At 37.1% G+C, this 23,048-nt stretch overlaps 1 protein-coding gene across 5 annotated transcripts; it reads right to left on the reverse strand.

Annotated features, from left to right (window-relative positions):
• Window positions 1-635: 635 nt before the first annotated feature.
• CLK4 (CDC like kinase 4) lies at window positions 636-21,765 on the reverse strand. 5 transcript variants are annotated; one of them, XM_068536482.1, is made up of 14 exons: window positions 18,658-18,761; window positions 17,824-17,890; window positions 15,161-15,219; window positions 13,831-14,053; window positions 12,667-12,757; window positions 12,202-12,268; window positions 9,098-9,214; window positions 8,839-9,005; window positions 8,538-8,632; window positions 8,158-8,287; window positions 5,303-5,385; window positions 2,396-2,475; window positions 1,240-1,330; window positions 636-1,153 (listed from the first exon to the last, which is right to left on the reverse strand). In XM_068536482.1, the coding sequence occupies exons 3-14, from the start codon at window positions 15,211-15,213 to the stop codon at window positions 1,013-1,015; spliced, it is 1,338 nt and encodes a 445-aa protein (XP_068392583.1). In that variant the 5' UTR covers window positions 15,214-15,219; window positions 17,824-17,890; window positions 18,658-18,761; the 3' UTR covers window positions 636-1,012. The 5 variants fall into 5 exon arrangements, with proteins under 5 accessions (XP_068392583.1, XP_068392581.1, XP_068392580.1 ...); XM_068536480.1 differs by having other exon boundaries at window positions 15,320-17,890; XM_068536479.1 differs by lacking the exons at window positions 15,161-15,219; window positions 17,824-17,890 and adding an exon at window positions 21,617-21,765 and having other exon boundaries at window positions 18,658-18,818.
• Between the last annotated feature and the right edge of the window lie 1,283 nt (window positions 21,766-23,048).

A 23,048-nucleotide genomic window follows, 5' to 3' on the forward strand; every position in this document is an offset into this window, starting at 1 on the left:
AATACCTACAGACAAACAAAAAGTTCATTATGTTAACCAATCAGGGTCTGGAAATTTCTGCAGTTTTCTTCCCAAGTGTTCTCCAGTCAAATCATCTTTTTTTTTTCCAATAAAGAGTAACATAAATACAAATTGTTTAATAATAACCTTAAAGTCTCATAGGCTGAGGTTTAAGTATTTATACTTCATATGGTAAGGAAACAGATATTGGACAATTTCTAGACTCCTGAAGATTGGGCATTAAAAACAAAAACCTCAGTCATCAGAATTCCTATTTCTACGTTTGTGACTAACTACATAAATAGCCATTGGAAAACAGACTTCCCAAGCTAACTTTCCAGTTAGACTTTAATCTTAAACGAAGTGTGATGCGGTTTTATTAACCTATTACGATGCACAAGTTGGATGTCTTTCCATGAATGCTACTTACCACCACTGACATCACCCAATGAAACAGAACACAATACTTACAATTTAATGAAATTCCAACAGCAAACAGTTCCTATGGGTTTTGGTTTCTAATACCTGCCTACCTAGAGTTAATAATACTTATTACCTGTTCAACAATTACAGAAAAAACTTTTCAAGTTAAGAAAAGTTTGAGGTATATAAAGAATATTCATTTAAGAATGAAGTAGTCAAGATTTCCTTTTACTCAAAAAAAAAAACCAAAAACCAAAAGACAAAAATCACTTCCAAGAGTCAACCTCCATGTACAAAAGGCAAGATCAATCACATTTATCGCTGGACACAAAGGATATTCCAAAGGTCTTTAAAAATGGTAATTAATCTCAAAAAAGGAAAATTAATTTTAGCTTTTATATTTCATTCATTATCAAGACCATATTTGCTTAACAAGATAATTATGCAATTGATACAAAACATACAGCATTTACACTTAACTGTACAAAATAATTTAAGGTTTACAAAAATATTAGAATGTTTAGAGTTGACTGACACAGTCTTAAATAATCTCTTCTAGAGAAGTATAGTAAGACCACTGATTTCCATTTCATTTCTTTTTTAATAAGTCAAAGAAAGGATGCTGCAATGCTTCATCCAAGGTAATTCTTTTCACTGGATCATATTCTAACATTCTTCGAACCAGGTCAAACAGTTTCTCATGTTCTTCATCATGACAAAGCATAAATTCCTGAGGGGAAAAATGACTTTGTTTAAGAAAGACATTAAAAAATAGTTAAAACAGGTTTTTTTTTTTGGTTTTTTTTTTTGTTTTACCTTTAATGGTTTGCAGCGTCTCCTAACATATCTACCAGCAGAACTATGTTCATCCCAATCTAGCTGATTATGATGAAAATACTTGTGTTTCCTATAGGAAAGAGAAGTCTGGATTAGTTTAAATTAAAAACAAAACAAAAAAAACCCCCCAAAAACCCACATGCTTACCCTGCCCCCGCCAGAGGATTGGGGGAAAAGATGGAACCATAGACATCTCTCTATATATACATAAACATACAATTTCTAAAAATCTCAGCAATAATTATATCAGATACCTTGTATGGTATTTTTCCTAATCTTGTACCCTCTGAAGTTTTAGTATCCCACCTAAGTTGTTCCCAAATACCATACATGACACAATGCCAGCTTCAAAAACAGAGGTTCCTAGATCCATTCCTGTAAATTCTGATTTCACTAGATCTGGAATGGGGCTGGAAATCTTTAACAATTCCCTGGGTGACTTCTGCGGTGAAGCTATGTTTTGAAACCACTTATAGTATTCTTGTCCAAAGACATACATGTGGTTTGCAACAGTCTGGAATTCAAACTTAGATATGACTCCAAAATCAAGCTCTTTTTACTACTCTATGTATTATTTTTACATCAACCTAGGAAAACATTTATGCAAAGGTTAACTTGAGTATAAAAACACCACTTTATTTACTGGATCACAAAGTAAATACTGCATTACTTTTCAAAAACTTGACTTCATGAAAAAAAATTCAAAATTTACAGTCTTTGGAATAAGCAATAACAACAAAGATGGGTTTTCTATAGTTTGAATATAGGCCACTGCATGTACCCAATAAGGGCTTTAATCTTAAAAAGCATACCTGGTGGCGCAGTGGTTGAGAATCTGCCTGCCAATGCAGGGGACACGGGTTCGAGCCCTGGTCTGGGAAGATCCCACATGCCGCGGAGCAACTAGGCCCGTGAGCCACAACTACTGAACCTGCGCGTCTGGAGCCTGTGCTCCGCAACAAGAGAGGTCCCGATAGTGAGAGGCCCACGCACCGCGATGAAGAGTGGCCCCCGCTTGCCGCAACTAGAGAAAGCCCTCGCACAGAAACGAAGACCCAACACAGCCAAAAATAAATAAATAAATAAATTAATTTAAAAAATAAAAATAAAAAACGCAAATAAATAAAAAGCATACCTTGTTTTCTGAATCATGTGTGTTGGTATGGGTCCTAATATACGTTCCATCATTGCCAGGTGCTCTTTACTATCATGAGTCTAAAAAAGTAGGAAAAAGAAACTTAGCACTTTCCATTTCCCTACATGCACATAAAAGGAAAACACAAGAAGATAGTGTTTCCGGGACTTCCCTGGTGGTCCAGTGGTAGAGAATCCACCTTCCAATGCGGGGGACGTGGGTTCGCTCCCTGGTCGGGGAACTAAGATCCCACATGCTGTGGGGCCACTAAGCTTGCCCACCACAACGAGAGAGCCCGCGTGCCACGAACTACAGAGCCCACACACTCTGGAACCTGCACACCACAACTGGAGAGAGAAAACCCGTGTGCCGCAACTAGAGAGAAGCCCACGTGCTGGAATGAAGACCCAATGCAACCAGAAAAAAAAAAAAAAAAAGAAAAAATTAAGTAAATAAATAAATGTTAAAAAAAGAAAATAGTGTTTCCATAAAAGGACTAGATTAGACAGCTATACAATTTATATTACACTCTACTTCAAAGATGGAATAAAACTGAATGAGCTATACTGATTGTCTGATTTCTGAAATGGATCGGTAAGGTCTGTATAGCTGATTGACAAACAACTTTTTAAGTATATTTTACTGAAGTACAGTTGATTTACAATGTTCGAATAATTCGTTTACTGTAAAACAGAACAGTTTTTCCTTATTTGTATTACTTGTACTGCTTAACTGAGGGATGACTGGGGAAGATTACCAAAAACCTGGCTACTCATTTTATCAGTTGTTTAACTAACCTCCATTACCCAATGGATAGCAACTTTGTAACACTAATCCTAGACAATAAAAATACAGTCCCAATAATTCTTACAACAACCTTGAGCTAGGAATGTGTGAACATAACTTCCAAGGAGGTTAAGATACTAGCTCAAGCTCATATAGCTCATCAATGAGGAAACCTGAGCTGTGAACCCAAGTCAAAACTCATATTCTTAAATTACACAGTAACAGAGCTTTGGCTAAAGTAGAATAAATTGTTAAAACTAAATGGTACACTCCTAAGCAGAGGCTGGCAAACTTTTTCTGTAAAGGACCAGATAGTAAATATTTTAGGCTTGGATGGTCACAAATGGTCTCTACCACATATTCTTTTTCGTTTTTTAAAGCAGGCATCAGACAGGATATAGTTTGCCAACCCTTGTTCTGAAGAGCAGAGTCCATGTGCAATGCTTTTTAAATCCATTAACTACTGTGCCTAGCACACTTTCAAAATGTTCTTAATTCATGACAGGAATAAATAATACAAGCTCCATTATCTTCAAAAAGTTCCTTAGTTGAAGACTATTTTGGAGGGTAGAATTAAAATATAAACCACATATCAAACCAAAGTTATTAATAACTGACGCTTAAGATCTCAGAATGATTTACAATCATAAAACCATCTGAAGGATTTTATATGTGTCAGAATGAAGAAAGCATGCACTGTGCTCAACTTTTTCCTTGACCCTATAGCTTACTACCACAAAACCAGACACCACCCCCTAGAAATGACTGACAGCTATGTTCTAGATATCATACTTGTCTACAAACTCAGAGTACTTTTAACAGATCTCTACAGAGTAGACAGAAGTTTGGTGAGGTGCCCCACAGCAGTGAACACATATATTCTGCAACAGCCACCTAAGTGACTTATAATTCATCACAGCTTCCTCCCTCCTCATCCTGCATTGCTATAACCTCAAATCAACCTTAGTATTAGCCAGGAACTCCCTAACCACCCTCACCCCATCCAACAACACACCTTGATCAAATCACAACCCTCTTAAAGTTCTTCAACGGTTACACCACTTGAAGCTTTCAAGACTTTTAGTTTTCTGACATAAGCAAAATTATGAGGAAAAAAAGTAGAGACCTAAATAACATTTTCCCCTTTTTGTTTTGCCAAGTAAGCCAATAACTGTTATCATTTCATAGAAAGAACATCTTAATACCAAAAAAAACAGGAGAGATAATTTCTAAATGAAAGCCAGAATGGCAACCCTACAAAATCATTTTCATTTTAGACCAGTCTACATTTGGAAACCACTGACTCCTAGGATAAAACAAATACCTTTCTATGGCAAACAAGTCCACTATGAATCAGTACTTGCCTACTGACACCATTTTCCTATTTATCCAAGACACTCCGACAGCACTATTCATCCTTCCTCAACTAGAGGCGCTTCCTTTATGCCTCTTGCATTTATGAATACCATTTCTTCCTGATATGGCCATCACACACTCTAGTTTTCTGACAAACTCTTACTCTTCCTTACAGCATGGATTAAACTCCCTACTCCTCATTGATGCCTTCTCTAAGGGAACTTAACCGTTCACCTTTTCTGGGTTCCCTTCTACATTGTTCCATTATAGCATGTATCACATTGTACTGTACGTTTTCCCATGTCTATCCCGTGTATGACTTCCTTGAGGACAGAGATGCTGTCTTTTCATTTTTATACACATAGTGCCTAGAAATGTGCCTAGGGTGTCATAGATGCTTAATACAACTTACTGTTTCTGAATTCTTTTAATAAAAGTGCAACATAACCAGAGCTGAATTAAAGCTGACCATAGTAACACTAATGTAAATTTATGAAGGAGCACCACAATAAAAAAGTGGATCATATGAAGTCAATATGAACCATGTGTTTAAAAGCTCCACATGCAGAATGAATTATGACCATTCACTGAGAGTATTTCATTCAACTATGGTTTTAGAGAAGGATGACTATTTTGCACGCGTAAGTTTTAATCTTAAGAATAATGACACTATGGCAACTTTCCAATATGGAAACCAAAACTTTAACATGCCTTTAACGTTAAAGCTCATTATGAATCAGTAAGTAACATTTACTAAATACATACCTGAAAGACTGTGAAACCAAGGTAATATTCAATAAGAATGCAACCTATGCTCCAAACATCACAAGGCTGAGACCAACCTAAAGCTATTTAAAAACAAGACCAAACATTTTATTATGCAACAATTTTTAACTGCCAATACACAATATCTTCTCCTATGTGGGTGCTCTCTTTATATAGCCCATTTAGGAGAATATGATAGTAAATTCAGGGTTTACATTTTTAGTTTTATATCAAACATTATTCAGTATGCTTTCAGAGTCCTCCATATCCTTGTATCAAATTACAGTATTTTAACCTGGGGGAGGAGGCATTTTATGTAAAATAAGAGGGCTTCGCAAATATTCCATAGTCTCTGAATTGCTTGTGCAATGAGGAGCACTGTTATACCCAGTTAACGGTTGTTCTATGAAATTTTACATTTTATTAGTGCAAATATAGATCAATAATTATCCTCAGAATGTAATCACTAACCCCTTATCAATTACCATCAGCTTGATATCTGAGTTTATTTCTTCCATTAAAAGAAACAGTAGTGTCACATAAATTATGTAAGAATTATAATGGATGTTATAAGCAGTGTCACCCATAAGCAGAATTATATAGCTATTTAAAGTTCACATAGAGAGGCATCTATATATGTACTTTCAGGCTGTCTATACATGATCATATATACTTTCTCCTTCAGAATCTCAACAGTAACATTATTCAGAAAAGAAAAAAACACCTAGCCTTAGGTCTATATCTAATTAGAAAGGAAAAGAGTAAACCATACAGATGTTTTAACCTTTTAAAGATTAGGTTTTTAATAAAACAATAATGTACAAATAAAACCTACTTTAAAAGACATTTCAATTACTTTCAGTAACATTACTGAATTTAAAGACAAAGGAAGAAACAATATATTCAAGGAACTTGACTATGATCCGGCCATTTTTGTTAACCCTCATAGTACTTATCACCTGAACAAAAGGATAATGGAGCATGGTTTCTACTTACAGTAACACATACACAATCTGCAAATGATAGAGCTTGGATCTAAGATGAAAGGTTTCTTTTCCAGCCACTCCTGTCTCCCAGTCCAGCTTCTCCCAGGTGACTGTAAATCACCTCATTCTCTTATGGGCCAGCTCTCATACATACTCTTTGGAATTTCACATCATTCACTTTTACCAACTTCTGTTTACTACCAACACCCAAGACATGACACCAACTGCCCTCCTCAATGGTAGCACCTGACAACATCTTCCTCTTCAACCTAATTCTGTCTTAATCCTCAGGAGTAACACTTCACAAACACACAAAGAACCCTTCTAATCTTCCCATCTGTTCATTTCTTTTCCTAAAGACCAATAACCCCAATTTCAGATTTATATCAACCAGCCCCAGCCTGGCCACACATGGGACTGTAGTATTACTAAGAATCACTGTATCTTACGCAATCTAGGAGGAGGCCATTAACTAACTGTAAGATACACCACTGTTTTACGAACCAATGACAAAGAAAAAAATGCCAATTGTTTTGTGTTGTGTTCCCTCACATGTTAAAATGTGGAGAAAAATCTTCTTAAAATGGATAAAACACGGCAAGTTATCTCTTTTTAAGCTCTGAAAATACCTCTCTGTCCACAATCTCTTCCCACACTCTTTTCTTTTACCTTCATTGCAGCCTTCAGTCCTCAACCACGAATACACTTTCTAAACTACTGCAACATAGCAGCTTCTTTCAGACCATACTAAGCAGAAATCCTAGTGACATCAATCTCAAAGATGAGCTCCAAACCTGTGCTATCCTATGTGGTAGCCACTAGCCACATGTGGCTATTTAAATCTAAAATTTAAATTAATTTAAAGTTCAGTTCCGCAGTCACACTGGCTATACTGAAAGTACACAGTAGTCTACGTGTGGCTACTACTGGCTACCATATTGGATAGTGCAGATACAGAACATTTCTATCATCACGGAAAGTTCTACTAGCCAGCACTACATAATATTCTTAATTTCCTGTCCCTTTTACTAATTCTCTACTCTAGGTAAACATCATTAGTTTGCTTTCACACTCATATTCTGAACTACCAAGTCCTCTTAGACAAAAGGTAAAAAGTGGAAAAGACTGATTCCACAAAGATGTTTTACTATCCAACCTCGGTTGAAACTTACTTTTGGCGAATATGCTTATACCATTTAACTATCTCCCAATATCACCTGATCTGAATTTTTCCCACCGTCTCCAAGCCCCCAAAGCCATCTCTGACTTCCTTGCTCTATCAACATGACTTGGTCTCAAACTTTTAAATTTTGAGGCATAAGATGCGCTCTCCCTCACTGAGTTCCCTTTTATTGATATTTAAAAACCCTGCACCTTAACTAATTTTCCTTTCCATGCTGTCTCATGTCAAAGATGATTAAAGAAGCTCTCCTCTTAGACTAGCCCCCCTTTCTTCTCCTCTTAACCTCCATCCACCCTACATCTAGACGTCTGCCAACCAAATCTTTAGCATTTTCACCAGCACTATGCTTTTGTGATGAGACGAAAAGAGGTGCCCACATAGCTTCAAAATCACACTGCTGTCAGGTACTTAGCCAATACAGCTTGTTCTCTTATGATCTTGTAAGACTGACTTGTTCAAAAATAACCACCACCTGGAATATCTTTACAGATGATATCACATTTTTCCCACTCAGGAAAAATATTTATAGCAATGTCCAGACAGCTTTTATGAAAACAGAAAACATTTTCTGTGCACTGCTGAGAAAATCACAGCTATCCCCCGACTACCTGCCCCCCAATAAAAGCTGTAGAGAACAAAAAACCTCTTTTTCAATTAGAGTATCAGGAAGTCTGTTATCTACTGACCCAAAATGACCTCTGGAGCTCTGTAATGCCGCGTAGATACCAAAGTACTATGATGTTCATCATCGTATGTTGCACTTCCAAAGTCAACAACTTTGATATCTGTGTTTTTCAGTGTGCGTTCATCACGTTTCTAGAGATACAGTTAAGTAAACACAAAGATCAATAAAGATATGAAATATTTTATAGCACTATCCAAAAGGCTTGCACATGAATTATCTTTTTGATTTTCAAAATAACCCCATAAGGAAGGCAAAGGATTACCCTTTTTGGGTTAAACATCAGGATATAATAAGCCTCAAAGGTAAAATTCCTCATCCAAGGATCACCAAGCTAAATTAATTTTAAAGACAACTACCAAAATTAAAACAAGTGTAACTTACCATTTTCGAATTATACTTGACTACATAGTCAGACTTCACAAATAAAATATTTTCAGGCTTCAGATCTGTATGGGTTAATTTATTATGATGCAAAACTACAAAAGAAAAAAAAGACTTTATTAGTTTCACTTACAAATTTAATCTGTACCGGGGCAAAGGAGAATTAGTAGTAGATGTAGGGATCAAAAGTGGTTTCATCTTTACTTGCAACATGCATATTTAGTGACAATGTTTTGATATGTTGCTTGTATAATAAAACCTTTAATTTATTGGTATTTAAAAATTTAACAAGTATACTTACAATTTATTGACTGACAGATCTGATATGCCATTTGCCTGATATGGTCAATTTGAAATGGCAGAAAGCTATTTTCTTTAATGAAATCATAGGTACTAAGTCCCAGGAGTTCAAACACAATACAAACATGACCATGATGATCAAACCATTCTAGCATCTGGACACATCGGCTAAAACAGATCAAAATAAAAATAATTCAGTTCATAGAATTCTGATTATTTCATGTAACATAATGGATCACAGTTCCAAGTTTATTACTTACAAGATGCTATTGGGATCAGTACTATTTAAATGCTCTAATACTTGGATTTCTGAACGAGCTGCTTCACGATATCGTCCCACGTTTTTTATGATTTTCACTGCTACATGTATGCCATCCCTTAAAAACAAAATGAAAATGGTAAATGTACAGAAGGGCGTTGAAGACATGTATCCTCTAAAGCAGCTGTCCCCAACCTTTTTGGAACCAGGGACCGGTTTCATGGAAGACAATTTTTCCATGGTTGGGGGGACGGTGTGATGGTTCAGGCGGTAATGCAAGCTATGGGGAGCAGCATATGAAGTTTCACTCGCTCGCCCACTGCTCACCTCCTGCTGTGAGGCCCAGTTCCTAACAGGCCGCGGACCGCTACCAGTCCACGGCCCAGGGGTTGGGGACCCCTGCTCTAAAGCATAATCTTATTAAGTACCAATCATTCTATGCTATTTTCCTAAAATAATCTTTCACGGTATATTATAGCAGATCTATAAACATTTTTTCAAAACATTTTGACAAAATATACTTTACATGAAGTGATGATTTCTCTTAATACTTATGAACATTAATGCTTGTTTCCAAAAGTTTAAATTTACCTAGATTTTATACGTAGTTTTTTTAAAAAAAGGATAAAAATATAAACCTTGAATAGAACATACTACTGCTGAAAGCATTCGCTCATTCACCAGGCTAGACCGACTGTGCCAGATGTTGCATTGGAAATCAGTGATAAAAAGGGCTTGTCTCATGTACCTCATAGTCTAATGGAAAAGACAGACACTTGAACAACTTATCATAAGGTTAGAAGTGCCTGGTATAAGGAGTAGAGAGAAGAAAGAGCCTAACCATCAGGGTTAGGGGAGCTTAGACTTCTTCAGAGAAGAAAGACAACTATCAGTTTGTTAGATAATTCCAGCAAAGGAGACACCATCAATAAGTCATGAAGCCAAAAAAACGTTTAGTGCATTCATGGATGCGAATAGGTATAAATAGTAACAACGTAGGGCAGCGTGTTTTAGACCGGGGCATCTGTAATACTTCCTAAAAAGTACAGAGGGAATTCCCTGGTGGTCCAGTGGTTTAAGACACGAGCTTTCACTGCCGTGGGCCCAGGTTCAATCCCTTGTCGGGGAACTGAGATCCCGCAAGCCACGTGGCTCGGCCAAAAAAAAAAAGCCATAAATGATTTTGAGGAAAGGGATTTCCAATCTTCAGCTTCCTTCTGTCCTCTTTTCTAAACCTGATATTCTTGAATACAAGCCAGCAGTCAACCCTGCGTTTTTCACTATGGCCTTCCCACATTACAAAAGAGAACCCCATGCACATGAAATTAATATGGCAAGGTTTGTGCCCTAGGCTGTTTTAAAAAAAAAAAAAAAAAAATCTTTGAGGCAAACAAATTTTTCTAGTGGCTGGATAGCAAACCTATTCCAAACTCATTTCTTTTGACAAGGCCCCAATGAAGTTGTGGGTTGATATATAATCATCAAAATAAATTTTTAATGATTTATCTCCCTATGATGTATAGCATATATCTCAAGACTTAAAAAGAATTACTATAAAACTGCTGTGACAAAACTTCTTCTAGTCTCATCTATTTAATCATACGGCCAAGTTTTCTAACTGCTAATAAGCTATAAAAATGAACAGTGCTAATAGGTATAAAAATGAAAAATGGATAATGGTGTTAGCTAGTGCTACTATAGTAATCACATTGCAGTATATAAATGTTTCAAACCAACGTTATACACCTTAAACTTACAAGCTTTCATATTACTTGTCAATTAAAAAAAAAAAAAGAAAAATGGAAACTTAATGCTAAAACAGTAAGATTTATCTATGGACACATGAACTCGTTTTTTAAAGGCCCCAACCATCTCAACAAAAGATATATTTTCAATTAAATTGTATGTTTTAGGTCTAATAAGTATCAAAATTTGTAACAGATTTGTACTTGATCAACTGAATACTATTCATTGGAATATCTCAAATACTCAAGTCTTGGAACCTCAAGAAATTTTTAAAAGACCTTAATGGGACAACTAGTGAAATGTGAATCAGGTCTGTAGATTAGCTGGCAAAACTTGAAAATACATATAACATGTAAATATAGAGAATGATTAAATACTGTAAAATGTTAACATTTGTGGAATCTGGGTGAAGAATATATGCGAATTCTTTGGAATATTTTAGCAACTTTCCTAAGTCAAAGTATTTCAAAATATCTTAAAATTTTACTTTATGTTCACATTTTTGTCATAGAGAGGAAAGGGTGATAATAAAAGACATTTAGGATAATATTCTTTATGAAAAGTGAAGTAAAAGTAAGTTCAAGGATAAAGCATTTCTAAGTATTCAAGAAAAGTTTGTTCATGGATGACAGGAGGTATCAAGCTGTTGTATTTAGATTCCCCCAAACATATTTAGAAAGAGAGATATGTTTTTTTTTAAAAATCAGCATTTACAATAAGCTGGAAATTACATCCTCAACTATTTTATGATGAAAAATTTAGATGTCAATTTAGAAATGTGCAGTTTCCACTAAACTGTTTTAAGACGTTCACTTACAAAAAAACTTGCAACCACAGAAGAGAGATCCTAGAGGAAAACATGAAAATGAAGCAGAGAGGGTCAAATAACAAAAAGTTTAGTATAACTCATTAAAGAATCTGAACTTTATTCTGTAGGCTGCAAGTAATGTAATTTCTTTATAGTTTAAGAAGCTAACCCTAACGTGCAAATATTATCCTTTGGAAATAAAAGTTTTTGAACCAAGAAGATTAGACATGCTAATTTATTGTCTCTGCAATTCAAAAGTAGGGTAAAGCACTCCAAATCTCTTATAGAAAGCTAAGGACCTAAGTTCTGGGAAACTCTTCACTTGAACACTCACATTAATTTCAATGAACTCCATCTGATAAAAATTTTCAGCATTCTTGATCAAAATCCATACTTACGGTAAATAAATCATACACAGTTCAAGAACTTTTGAATACTTATACCTCCCAGGAAAACACATAGCTACCACTTAAATTCCATTTCATCTAAATTATGGATCCTTCCCCACCAAAAATATCAGAATGTTCAAAAAAGAAAAACAACAAACTTACATGCCATGATCAACGCACTCTACAACTTTGCCAAAGGCCCCTTCTCCCAAAGTGTCCACGATTTCATCTAAAGTGAGGGGGGAGAAAGAAGTGTAAGTACATGAGTACAAATTATCAGTTATTCAAATAATGAATGCTTAAGTGTGGAATATTTTCAAATGATCTCTATTAAAGCATAATTAAGGTTCCAGCACTCAAATTATTTTATTTTCAGCTGCTACAAAAACAATTTAGATAGAGCTATCTTTCTTGCTCTAATCTCAAATTCCACTGATTATTTTGGAACTTTAGAGTAAAAATATTTAAACTCTATAGAAAAGAAGAAATACAAAAGAACAACAAACAAACCCACGAAAAACAAAACAAAAAAGCAATGAAGAGTTCTTTAGCCCCCCGCTGACAAACTATTCTTAAAAAGATTATTCTGTCTGCAAAGTTTAAAAAGTGTTGAAAAATATTCTATACATCTTGCTCTTAGAACGTCTCCACTTTGACAGATCAGGTGACCCTCCTCATCATCCTCTATACTCCTGGATCTTTTCCTTCGGTGGCTCTTCTGGAACGGCAAGTGGGCAGCACCAAGATCGTCCAGCCAATCAATATATCAGAGTGAATTCAGGGCAGAATACGCAATTCATTCAGCGGGGAGATATTCAGGCATTCAGATAAGCACCAGGCCACGAACAGTTGGCAGGAGCAATTTCAAATTCAGTCCCCAGAAATTCACAGGGCACAGTTTATGTTACAGAAGAAAAACATGGCAAGGAACAGATTTTCAGATAAGATACTTAAAGTGGCAATAGAAAAAAACAACACAATTGTCTCTTTAAAATACTGATTTAATTGAAGTCTGAAATTTAAAGAATGCAATGTCATGATCTATTAATCTCTTGTTGTAAAATAGCCTATGCTGTGAGTTGAGATGTCTAGTTTGTAAAGAAAATGTTTTAAAATGTCAAGATTAGTTCAAATTGATACTTAGCAATATTTTTAAACATACTTGATTAAAATAAAAGGGGAAAATAAAGGCTAGTTAATGTCAGTGTTCGATCTAATCAATAATAGTTCTACTGAAGAAAACTTGGGGAGGAAAATAATAATTCATAGTTTACTGACCAAACAAGTGAAGATTCATGAGTGTAAAAAAAGAAAAAGGGCAGGCTTTCTGGACAATAATTTCCCCTTCAGCACCCACTTTCAGAACTCCAGTGGAACTAACTGCAGACTGTGCTATACACAGGGTAAGTATCCGCCAGTGCAACTTTCTACATTTGTCTGCAAGTACTGGGAAAGGGGTTTCTTTTAAAGTAAAAAACGTTTAAGATGAAAGAAAAGATGGGTGCTTCATCTTTTCGTATGACTATGTTATAAAACATAAAAATATTTTTAATATTAAAATCAAGAAACTCATGATCTGGTCTGCAGAAAATGAGTAAATGTGGGCAAATGAGGGCTAACTAATAAATACAGATTAGTTGTAAGAATTTGGAAGTTTCCTTTAAGGATTCAAGTAATATAAACACAATTATATTCATATAGTATTATAAACTTTTTCAAACTTATTGGCTCAGTAAGAGCTTTTACACACGAATAAGTATCCACCCAAAATAAAAACAAAATCAATCATACCGAACATGACTGATTACTTGAACAGTGTCTATTACGCTTCCTTTTAGGACTGCTTCTCCTGCTTCGGACTGAAGAGTTACTGCAGTGGATTCGATAACCGCTTTCAACGTCTCTGTGATAACGTCTAGGAACATATCTTTCGCAGTAGTCATTTCTGTATTCATCAATGTATCTCCGGTCCCGATAATCTCTCTCATTCAAGGACCTGGCTTCTAAATAATGACTGCAAACACATCAAAGGATTTAAAATTACTCTCATTCTAGAATAACGTGGTTAAAATAAAACATTCTCTCAAGAATTCCTGGTTTAAACACCTAACTCAATAAAAGAAAAAAATACAAATTGATGAATTAGAATTTATATTTAACTCACAAAACTTAAGAAATAATTTTACTTTAACCAACAAGCAAATGGGTACATATATCTCTATTAATATATACTGCTATCAAGGAACAAAGCTTGGGTCAAATCATTCAACATATTCAGTGTTTACTTGATTAAGTGTCCCTTTACCTTCTGGTGAAAGTTAAGACCAAAACTTCACAAAACTGCTCTTCTGAAATTCATCAGTCTTATGATATATGCATCTGTAACTAACCTCTCTTCCTTTTTTCAGAGCCACACACAATATGAGGCAGGCAAAACAGGATTCCTTTCCTTCTTCATGTAAGTTAGGTATCTCTGGCACACAGAGCTCTTTCATGAAAGGTGTATTAGAGCTAAAAGGAATCTTAAATATATTTCAGGCCTTTCATTTTACAGATGACTAAACTGAGATCCCTAGAAGGAAAACGATTTGCCATGGTTGTAGAGCACATTCTAAATCCTATTGTATGTGCCAGTATTATTATACACACCACCTATTCCATCTCCTCTCCTCTTTTTATTTCGAGCTTCCTGTATCTCTTTGAGAAATAGACAACACAGCTTTTGAAGGCTGCTTCATGTGCCAAAAATATCTAAAATATAGCCCCCTCAAATGAGAAAAGGTTCTTGTAATTGCTTGCTTAGGATTTCCCAACCCCCTACTTCCCTTTGCATTTTGAATTTCCTGTCATTCCTGCTTGTGAAATAAACAAGAATTCAGGGAAAACAGCATCATCTGGTGCCACAGTGCTTAACTTCTGAATCTACAGATCCCTTTGAAAATCTGATTGAGAGATATGGACCCTCTCCCCTAAGAAACGCACAAATGCGTAAACAAAACTTGGCAAGGAATTTCAGAGGTCATGGACCTCAGGAAGTCAATGGATTCCAGTTAAGCAGCCTTGATCTGATGGAAAGAAAAAGACAGATTCAACTGACCCAGTTTCCCGTCCCCCTCTCTACCTGGGATGAGTGTCCTCTTCAACAGAGTGCGAAGCTTCAAGAGGGATGCACATGGAGCACTGAGGGAGAGAGGGGACACCTGCCCAGTCAGACACATCAGCTAAAATAATCCTGACAAGCAATGGAGTGACAGATGTTGACTAGACTGCCCTCACTGACCTCTTCCTTTTTCCCAGAATATGTTGTCATTCTTTTTCTCAGGAGGCTGGTTTATGCAGAAATAAAGGAGAAGCATCTCTAAAACTGCTACTCAACAGGGCTGGGATCAAATCCAGGCTGGGGAGATGCAGAAACCCCCTTTCCCCAGTGTCAGCCTTAAGTTCTAGCCATTGGAGAAACAACTCAGGATATTAGGGTCTAAATCTGGGTCTAAGTCAGGGATCTGATCAGTTGCTTGGAACCGTTAAGGGAGAGACCTACAATACGTCAAACTAGAAATTACCATACTCTAAAGGGCATCTGTTTAATTCTGTAAGGCATCCTTCCCATGAAAGTCTAAAATTTATCAGAAAACTCTAACACTAATAATCCTTAGCTGGACTAGTGCATGAAATTAGAGCTGCTGATAATCCATAAATAATCTATAGAATAACAAACATGGGGTGAAGTAATACCATGAGGATAAACTAAAAAGATGAGGACCTCTTCAACCTACAACAACCAAGGCTTAGAGATTATATAAACAAAGTCTACAGAATTATAAAGGCTATATGGACAGAGTGAACAGGATGAACAGATTGATTTAATTTCTAAAAATATTCACTGAATGTCCAGTGAATATTTCACTGTAGTTCTTCAAAACAGCCAAGACTAATGAGGCTATGGGCATTCGTTTTTATTTCCACACAGGTCCTGTGGAAGATAAAAAATACATATGAGGCAAAATCCCTGCCAACAAATAATTGTTCAATTTGAGATTACTCACACAAAAATAAAACAAAACTCAACAATGCAGGAAATGCCGAAAGCCTGGATATGAGTGCTTAGGGTCAGAGAGGAGAAAAAACTCAAAATGCTTAAAATGGTCAGGGAAGATTTCATGAAAAAGAAGGGAAGAGTTGTATCTTAAAGGGAAATCAGGATTTGGACAAAGTGGGAAGTAGAAGAAATGCCAAGAGAGAAAAATGGCATACTACCATCTTACATTTATAGAGTACTTTTAGCCAGAATGGCTTAGAGATGAGTTTGTCTACATGTTACTTAGGAAATAGTAAGTAGACAATTTCAGCAAGAGCAATTTTCACATAGGGGAACATATGCAAATAAATAATCTGGGAACAGATCATCCAAAAATCTTGCATGCCAGGCTAAAGGGCTTAAAACAGTGTTTCTCAAAGGGTGGTCTCTTTATTAACAATATCGAAATATTGAATTTTTAAAAATGAAGATCCCTGGACCCCAGGTCAGACTCACTGAATAATCTGATAATATGCATTTTAAACATACCTCCAAAGTGATTCTATTCACACTAAAGTTTGAGAATCACTGGTTTAAGGCTTGATACTCTATGTTACAACAAGACATTTCAGGATATAAAATGTGTTCACAGTGTTCACAGCCACATCAGTCTTCCTGTGTAGAATTAATTGATTAAGCCTGTAGGAAGGGAGCAATTCACAGGCTACTTACAAATCAGAAAGAAAAGACAATCTGAAATATATATGAAAAAAGGTAAGATAATTGATACACAATAAAAACGCTTATAAATCATAAATACACTTTAATAGAAAAAATAGCCTAAGAATACAAAAATAATGTTCAAAATCAACTATACTTCAATTTAAAAAAATGTTCAAGTGTTCAATAAGCACATGACAGAGGACAAATTCAGCAGAAATTTAAAAATTCAAATGAAAACAAAACACTATTCTTGGCATTTCAAAATAGGCAAGACTGGTGACAGAATGAAGGAGCATGTCGTAGGGAGTGTAACTTGGTACAAACTTTCTAGAAAAATATGTGAATATGTAGCAAGAGCCTTATAAGAGTTCACACCCTTTAACTTGAAACTGTCCCTTCTTAGAACCTATTTTCAGGAAATATTCAGAGGCAAAGATTTGTATACAAAGATATTTTTCAGAAGAAATAATCAGAAATAATTTTACATCCAAATAATGGGGGACTAGCATCCTACCAAGAGTACCTTCTTTATACGTTTCTGTATTTTTCATTTTTTTCCAATAATTTTACAAAAAACACTCTTGTAAAGTTTTGAATCTTGAAAAAGACTATTAGACTACTCCAGATTACGGAGAGCAATTACCACCAGACATCTCTGGTGCCAATATCAAAGAAGAAACTATTGGCCTAGTGGTTATTGGACTGACTCAGTATCATGTTTATGTGGTTAATTATGAACATGAATAACTGTTCATCATTCATATCACTTCCTTTCTACACATACAATGCATAATAAATCCATGAATGGTTAGTACTATGATGTTAAGCCTTACAGAGTATTTTGTACTTATCTTAATATAGGGTACAGATATTCTTCTATAATACATTAATTAGCTCAGGTCATTGAAATCCTGGCATAGATTCTCCCTCTTCCCTCCATATGATAGTGTGTGAAGAATGATTAGTCTGCACTGATTACCAACAAGCTCACTGTTCTAGAGAACAAGTCTGTTTTAGCATGGAGAAGGAAAAAAATTACATACTGTTTTTTAAAGTAACCCCAGTTGGCTAATTTAGAAAGCAATCTGGCAAACAGTCCCAGTGGAACATCTGCACAAAACAAGGAGGAAACATAGAACCAACAAAAACAAATGAGAAAGGGAAATTAATGGAGGACAGAATGAAAGAAACTCTATTCACCTAGGCTTTGTTTAATCATTTAGGAACTTGAAAAACTCCTTCAATTCTATATAAATGTATTACCTCCAAATTTTACACTGGTAAGAATACAATAAAACAGGACACATGCCATTGGAAATTTTTATTGAGGCCCTTCTTACAACAGCCAAGCTTCTAAAAATCTCAAACATATCTACTGGCCTTATCTACAAATATAACCTGTAGAATACAGCTTAAGCAACTAATTCCCAACACACTTTAACATTCTCACACACCACATGCTATTTTTCTCATCTGGATGAACTCTTCCCCGCCCTTCATTATCTCTCATTTGTGGAACCCTAAGTAAGTGCCCCAAGGTACAGCTCTCCCTACTACATACAAGTTAAAGGCACTCACTGGTCCTTTAATCACTTACTTAACTTTTGTGTGTCTCACTTCCCCCAACTATATTACTGGCAGCTGGGACTCAATCAACTGTCTCCTACAGCTCCCAAATGGACACAGATATATGAGGGTAGGAACTCTGTTCTAGTCACAGCAGTGTCTAGCATATGATAGGCACTCAGTAAATATTTTCTGAATGAGTATTTGTTGACTGATTTATAAAACAATCTGACAGATGAAAGGTATATAAGCTAATGACAAGTCATTAAAACTATTAGTGTTAAAATGGTACTAGTTCAAGCGTAATTTACCAATCAGATTCTTTAAACTGGTGATGCGGTTTACAATGTCTGTTCTCTTGTGTACTACTGTGGGATCTCCTCTTCCGCTTGTGACTTCCACTGTAGCTTTCATGTCCCCAGCTTTCTCTGCTATCCCAGTCAGGGCAATGAGTTCTTTTGGAATGCCGCATCTGTTAATGGAAATGAAAAGTGAGTTGTGGAATTTATAGACGGTTATATTTAGTAAATAAAATATTTCACATTAATATTAATTAAATAGAAAAACCCCAGCACATGGGGTCGTACAGGTTCTAAAATCTTCGTAGGTAATGGTTCCCAAGACATGGAGGCACTATCCCACTGGTATGTCAGATGATTCTAAGTGGCATACACACCTAGTACTAAATGATAACACTGTGAGACCTTAATACATTTTCTTTCAATTCTTCTGGATAAATTCTCAGCTTGGTGCATATCTTCAACTAACACTTGCTAACTGCCATTTTAAAAAAAGAGTCAGGATTCAGGCTTAGAGCCTTCAGTAGACAACAATATCTAGCTAGAAATTAAAAACTTTTTTGGTTTTATTTTTATCATTACCTTCTTTCTATGGTAAATTATTACTAATCTCTTAAGTTATTGATATAATCAAATTATTAAGTTATTGATGTTAGCTTTAAATGTGAACTAATTTAAAACAAATATCACAAGTGTCATGCAGCTTTGTCAAAATACTGTGATACAAATAACTGAAGTCAGAGAAACACTTAGGGATACTGAATATAGGAGATGACTGTTTATTTTCAGATCATCCTACAGCCATTCTTAAAATTAAACATATTTGTTGTAGATCTGGGGTGACTAAAGAAATGAACCTATAAGGATGAATGTGGTCACACTGAAATCAGATAATTGTGACAATTCCCTGACTCCATCTACATCCTCACAGGTTCCATTCAGGATCAGGATCTGTGTTCTAACAATGTCATCCCTATCTGCCTCTTCCCATCTTAATTCTTTCACAAAGCAGTTAAGTTTTTAACAGTGATGTCCAAACTGTTGAAGAGGGTGAGGTTCACAACTCAGCAAGGAGCTGAAAACAGGTAAAATGGAGCAAAACCAACTTAGTTAACCTCCTTCAGTTAGCCCAAATGACTCAGTAACAAGCAAACAAATTCAAGTAAAAAATTTAAAAGATTTCAAATGAATTAAAAAAGACTTAAAAATGAGGCATCTCCTGGGAGGTATTCCCTAAGAAAATGTAGGTATCATGCCATCAGAGCCCGAAGCCACCAAATATTCAGATCTTTTAACTCACTTCTCTTGTTGATTCTTAGGTCCAACAAAAATCCTAAAACTCTAGTCAGGGTTCTCACTGGAAATTGATAAGTGAGCATTCTGATTTACATAGTCATTTGAATATGGGAAACTGAAATAAATGACACTACAAATTAACCTGAGCCAAAAGACCATCAGGAAAGCCATCAAAAAAAAAATTATATTTCTAGTGGAATTCTTCTGACCCTTCAATTACCCAAATTGTATTTTAACCACATAGGAACTCTTCAAAATTGTTTAGTTAAGCATTCTTAAATCATAGCAAGCAAAATTACAACATCTGATGACTGAGGTTTATTACTATGACTATTATAATGCAGTTTTTGCAAAACATGTGTGTCTGCTTCAGTTTTGTTTTTTTCCTTCTACTGTCAGTAGGCCATAACTAGCTCACCAAGGTAGAATTCTTAAATAACCATAGTTATCAATATGCAAATATTAAAATAAGTATCTTGGGAGAGCCAAAGGTTTTTATTTCTCTAGCCAAGTTCATTACTTTAAATTTAATTCAGCTGTTAGGAAGCCATCCCCACCCCGCCCCACTACTGTTCAGAAATATTTTCTCAGGAGGCCAAGAGAAGAATCCCAGATCCAGGTTACAGATTAGGTTCCTTCGCATACAAAAAAAAAAAGAAAAACTATCTAGAATTATCACACTATTTCTAATTAACAGAGAATCCTACATGTTAGAATCATCGGACATCCTTCAATAAAAACATCAGATACAATAAACATCAGATGTTTACATCCATCTTAGAAACCTGATGCTCTACTGCCCTTTAACACCCTATATTACCCGACAATTTTACGTTATCTATATTAAAATATCTATATAGGTTAAAGTTATGATTAGATGTCTCCAAGAGGACTGCATGTAATGGATAACAAGAAGCCTGTGGGTGTATGTATGAGCACAATCATACAAAGATAGCTATAAAATAAGACCAGGTGGTTGACGTGGTCAGTTTGGAGCGCCGTTTCCTAAGAATAGTATAAGCATTTCACGGTTACTTAAGTAATCAAGGACAGTGTGATGCAAAAGTATCAGAAATGCAGATCTGATGCAACAATACTATGCTCCACTTTAGGAAAAAACCAGTTCGCACAAAGGATGAGCCTCTCCGTATTTACCTCTCACAAGCACGAGCTAAATTCCACCACCTGGACTCGCAAACTAGCAGTTCCTCGGACGCCCAGTCCCCACCCCCCGCCTCTCCGCCAGGGCACCTGGCCAGGGCCTTTGGCGCACTCCGAGGCAGAAGTCTGACCACGGAAAGTCCCAGAATGCTACAAAAGGCCGCGGCCAGGGACCCAGCGTAAGGCTTGATCTAGGACAACACTTGCCCCAGGAGGCTCTCGCAGGGTCTCACTCTGATCGGCGGGACGAGTCACGGGCCTCAGGAGCCGTGATATGAGTGGCCTGGCCTCTCTGAGAAGAGTCAGCGGCAGAGCCGAGGCCTTTCCGCCCTAGGATTTTAAATCTACCATGACACCTGGGCAACTTTAGGTTTCAAATGCCACGAGCAGAGCTGTGCCCCGAAGAAACCCCGGTCGCCGAGGCCCCGAATCCCGTCGTTTTTCCGACACCTGGCTTCGAGACCTAAAAGACTGGGAAACCGCCCAGCCCAGAACATCCTATCCGAAACCTTACCTCCGCAAAAGCAAAAGGCCCTTTGGCCGATAACTGTCACCAAACCTCCGTCTTCTCTCCCAGTCGCTGCGACAAACACCCTACAAAATGGCGACAACAGCATCCTCAACTACAACCCCACCGTCGGCCTCTAGCGCCACCTACACAGGACGAACGCGCCTGCGTGACAGAGCTCCCGCGCTCCCTCCTCTCCCCCTAAGGGGCGGGGCCCTGTGTGACGTCAGGGGCGGGCCCGGCCCTCCACCACGCGGCTGCGTGGGCGGAGTAGTCGCCGCTCCGAGACGTGTGGTGGCTGAGGCGACTGCCTAGATTGTTTTCGTTGCGTGAGACCCTGGGTGAAGCCGGGAGGAAACGCCCTAAGCCTGTGGCACGTGTCCGCTGCTACTCGAGGAGTTATTCTGAATGCAGCACCTCTCAGCAGAGCCAACCGTGGCTCCGTTTCCTGCTCTCCCTCCCCAGTGGGCCGCACCATGGCTGAACTGCAGGCAGAGCCACCGCGCAAGAGACAAGCCCCAAACCGGCTCGGTGCTAGGCCCAGGCTGGTGCTGGGGTTAGCTCAGTGAACGCGATTGTGTAGTCCAGCCCGCTTGGAACGTCCTGTCTAAAAATGGATTCCGATAAATAAAGAGGATGTCTTAGGAAATAAGCTCAGAGGTGCTTGTCTTTTTAAGGCCTGTGTTCCTAATCAAAACAAACAAAAAATAAGTTTCAGTTGAGACTCCTTCCAAAATTTTTCCTGTTGTGGTCCCTGCCTCCTGGGCAGATTCGGTAGCTGGAAGTTTCCCTAACAAACTTTTCCCCATTATTTATTCCTGTGAGTCAGTTTTATTTAACCAAGGCAGAGTAATGTCTGAGAGCTAGTGAGCCCCGTTGAGGGACTTGCTTACCTCAAATAAGGTATTTCGCAGTTATAAGGATCCCCAGAGTTTCCCGTTGTGAGCGTGTAGAGTGAGAAGAGAGAAGAGGGCCAAAATCTGAGCCCTGGGGAGCACTTAAGGGACAGAGGAAAAGAGCCTGAGAAGGAATGATCAGAAGGAGAGGAGAACCGAGAGTTTGGTGTCAGAGTAAGGGAGAGGAGGGCTTAAATGAGTGAAAGGCTGACAGTGACAAATGCTGGGAAGGAGTCAGGTAGGGTTGGTCCTGAAAAGTGTCAAGAGGATTTTGTGTTCTGACAAACATTCGACGGATAAAAGAGAAAGTCAGAAATCAAATTTGGGAGGGCACAGTTGGACTGTTGTGGGCATAAATCCAATAGCATGTGGGTTTGTACCTTCTACCTTGTTAGGTGAAAGGAGGGCACTGTCATTTCATGATCTAATATTGTAGAAAACTTGTGCCACCTACTTTGGATAAATTGAATTGTTACGGAGATTGTACCCCATATTAAGAAGTGAAGAAGTGAAGTTGAAAAGATAATTGGAAAATTGGAAGT

Source organism: Eschrichtius robustus, chromosome 2 (genome assembly GCF_028021215.1).
Source record: "Eschrichtius robustus isolate mEscRob2 chromosome 2, mEscRob2.pri, whole genome shotgun sequence".
Classification (NCBI taxonomy): domain Eukaryota; kingdom Metazoa; phylum Chordata; class Mammalia; order Artiodactyla; family Eschrichtiidae; genus Eschrichtius; species Eschrichtius robustus.